The sequence below is a fragment of the Hemibagrus wyckioides genome, linkage group LG05 (genome assembly GCF_019097595.1).
Source record: "Hemibagrus wyckioides isolate EC202008001 linkage group LG05, SWU_Hwy_1.0, whole genome shotgun sequence".
In the NCBI taxonomy this organism is placed as follows: Eukaryota; Metazoa; Chordata; class Actinopteri; order Siluriformes; family Bagridae; genus Hemibagrus; species Hemibagrus wyckioides.
The window spans coordinates 1,225,642-1,229,258 of record NC_080714.1 but is presented as its reverse complement, the minus strand read 5'-3'; the positions used below and the strand labels follow the sequence as shown (position 1 = coordinate 1,229,258).

Below are 3,617 nucleotides of genomic sequence, written 5' to 3'. Positions count from 1 at the left end.
TTATCATAATCATTATAGCCATTTATTATTGTAAATTAAAACTCAACACAATCTCATGTTCCTGTATCTGATAATAAAATATACAATTTTATTTTTATTATTTTATTAATAATAATAATAATAATAATAATAATAATAATAATAATAATAATAATAATTATTATTATTATTATTATTATTATTATTATTATTATTATATTTGAAAATGGTAGGTTGCTCTACAGACCAAGCAGAAAACCAATAAAAAATAAAACATCTGTTTTATTTATTATTTTATTAAATACTAGATAAAATATCTGTATGTCAATCTTTGTTTCAGTAAAACATTTATTTTATCATAAATGATTTTTTTATAAGCTCAGAGCTAGATCAGTTATTATTGGGATGATCTGGAGGTCAGTGAGATTCTCACCTGAGAGGAAGAGCAGCAGAAGGAGAGGAAACACCAGGCTCTGTGTGAGGAACATCCTCCTGTTTACTGCTGTCTGAGTGTCTGTCAGGGAGGAACAGATGCTGAACACACACACACACACAAACACACATTATGAGCACACTGTATCACTGTGTTATAGCATGTTATAAAGTGTTATAGAGTGTTACAGAACATTAGAAAGTGTTATAGAGTGTTATAGAATGTTGGAAACTGTTATAGAGTGTTATAGAATGTTAGAAAGTGTTATAGAGTGTTACAGAACGTTAGAAAGTGTTATAAAGTGTTATAGAATGTTAGAAACTGTTATAGAGTGTTACAGAATGTTAGAAAGTGTTATAGAGTGTTATAGAATGTTAGAAACTGTTATAGAGTGTTATAGAATGTTAGAAACTGTTATAGAGTGTTACAGAATGTTAGAAAGTGTTATAGAGTGTTATAGAATGTTAGAAACTGTTATAGAGTGTTATAGAATGTTAGAAACTGTTATAGAGTGTTACAGAATGTTAGAAAGTGTTATAGAGTGTTATAGAATGTTAGAAACTGTTATAGAGTGTTATAGAATGTTAGAAACTGTTATAGAGTGTTACAGAATGTTAGAAAGTGTTATAGAGTGTTATAGAATGTTAGAAACTGTTATAGAGTGTTATAGAATGTTAGAAACTATTATAGAGTGTTATAGAATGTTAGAAAGTGTTATAGAGTGTTACAGAACGTTAGAAAGTGTTATAGAGTGTTATAGAATGTTAGAAACTGTTATAGAGTGTTATAGAATGTTAGAAACTGTTATAGAGTGTTATAGAATGTGAGAAAGTGTTATAGAGTGTTATAGAATGTTAGAAACTGTTATAGAGTGTTATAGAATGCTAGAAACTGTTATAGAGTGTTATAGAATGTTAGAAACTGTTAGAAACTGTTAGAAAGTGTTATAGAGTGTTAGAAAATGTTAGAAAGTGCTAGAAATGGTTATAGTGTGTTCAAAAGTGTTAAAGTGTTACAAAGTGTTATAGCTTGTTATAAATTGTTAGAGATTATTAGAGAGTGTTAGAAACTGTTATAGTGTGTAATAAAGTGTTAGAGAGTGTAAGAGAGTGTTATAGAGAGTTACAATGTGTTAAAGAGTGTTATAAAGTATTATAAAGTATTGTAAAGTGTTAGAGTGTTAGAGAATGTTATAGAATGTTATAGCATGTTATATTGTGTTATAGAGTGTTATAGCATGTTATAGAGTGTTATAGTGTGTTATAGTGTGTTAGAGAATGTTACAGTGTGTTAGAATGTTATAGCGTGTTATAGCATGTTAGAGAGTGTTACAGTGTGTTAGAGAGTGTTATAGCATGTTAGAGAGTGTTATAGGATATTATAGCATTTTATAGAGTGTTATAGCATGTTAGAGAGTGTTATAGGATGTTATAGCATGTTATAGAGTGTTATAGCATGTTAGAGAGTGTTACACTGTGTTAGAGAGTGTTATAGCATGTTATAGCATGTTATAGAGTGTTATAGCATGTTAGAGAGTGTTATAGCATGTTAGAGAGTGTTACACTGTGTTAGAGAGTGTTATAGCATGTTAGAGAGTGTTATAGGATGTTATAGCATGTTATAGAGTGTTATAGCATGTTAGAGAGTGTTATAGCATGTTAGAGAGTGTTATAGGATGTTATAGCATGTTATAGAGTGTTATAGCATGTTAGAGAGTGTTACACTGTGTTAGAGAGTGTTATAGCATGTTAGAGAGTGTTATAGGATGTTATAGCATGTTATAGAGTGTTATAGCATGTTAGAGAGTGTTATAGCATGTTAGAGAGTGTTACACTGTGTTAGAGAGTGTTATAGCATGTTAGAGAGTGTTATAGGATGTTATAGCATGTTATAGAGTGTTATAGCATGTTAGAGAGTGTTATAGCATGTTAGAGAGTGTTATAGGATGTTATAGCATGTTATAGAGTGTTATAGCATGTTAGAGAGTGTTACACTGTGTTAGAGAGTGTTATAGCATGTTAGAGAGTGTTATAGGATGTTATAGCATGTTATAGCATGTTATAGAGTGTTACAGCATGTTATAGAGTGTTATAGCATGTTAGAGAGTGTTATAGCATGTTATAGAGTTTTACAGTGTGTTAGCGAGCTCTTGGCAGCTCATGGACTGTGATAGTGATCATGCCTGTGGCAGGATGTAGATCATTAGAGCCATGATGTAAATGTTGATAAGAAGAAGCACCAGATTGAAGAGCTTACAGTAAAAATAAAGCAGATAAACAACATCCTCTTCTCTTAAATATCTTTGAGAGAAAGTTCCAGAGTCTTGCCTTAGAGATGAAATGCAGACGGATGTGGTTATAATCTAACTGCTGTCACTGAATCATGCTGTACGTTTGTTCAGTCTTTGTGAATCTCCTGAAGCCGGAGGAGTGTTTCATCTCTCTCCTCCTCCCCCTCCTCCCTGAATCATTAACTAATACACTCATTAACCGACACACTGAAACACAGCCAGAACATTCATCCTCGTTCTCCTTACCCCAGATGTTCTCAGCAGGTCTCGCTTCGTTCCTGACTCTCTTCCTTCAGCTCTGTCCTAGTCGGAGTGACTTCTGTAGTTTCCTCAGTATCTCGACTCTACATCAGCACTTCCTCCCTGCGGTTACTGCTGTGTTACACATCAAAGCAGCCTACGACTAGAACAAATCTAGAACAAGAACTTCCTCAACTCCAACTTCCTCTCCACCTTCCTAGTGATCTTTACTCAGCTGCTTGTTGCTGTGATTCTGCACTCATCTCATCACAGGTTTGGAGATAAGCACTTGGAGATGAACTTCTGAACCTTCTCAACTTTCTTAACCTTCTCAACTCTTAACTGCCCTAAAAGCATCTCACCTACAGAACCCTAAAGCATCTCACCTACAGAACCCTAAAGCATCTCACCTACAGAACCCTACAGCATCTCACCTACAGAACCCTACAGCATCTCACCTGCAGAACCCTAAAGCATCTCACCTGCAGAACCCTAATGCATCTCACCTACAGAACCCTAAAGCATCTCACCTGCAGAACCCTAATGCATCTCACCTACAGAACCCTAAAGCATCTCACCTGCAGAACCCTAAAGCATCTCACCTGCAGAACCCTAATGCATCTCACCTACAGAACCCTAAAGCATCTCACCTGCAGAACCCTAAAGCATCTCACC

The 3,617-nt window shown here is 34.3% G+C and overlaps 1 protein-coding gene across 3 annotated transcripts in view; it reads right to left on the bottom strand.

Annotated features, from left to right (window-relative positions):
- The window catches only part of LOC131353276 (uncharacterized), a 5,482-nt gene extending 2,278 nt beyond the window's left edge, over positions 1 to 3,204 (bottom strand). Inside the window, exons 1-2 of one of the 3 annotated variants that reach the window (XM_058390193.1) lie at positions 2,949 to 3,204; positions 413 to 493 (exon numbers count right to left, since the gene is read on the bottom strand). In XM_058390193.1, coding sequence (XP_058246176.1) covers positions 413 to 467 — 55 coding nt within the window. In that variant the 5' untranslated portion in view covers positions 468 to 493; positions 2,949 to 3,204. Of the gene's footprint in view, positions 1 to 412; positions 1,426 to 2,948 lie in introns of those variants that run through there. The other 2 variants (XM_058390192.1, XM_058390191.1) reach the window with 2 other exon arrangements.
- Between the last annotated feature and the right edge of the window lie 413 nt (positions 3,205 to 3,617).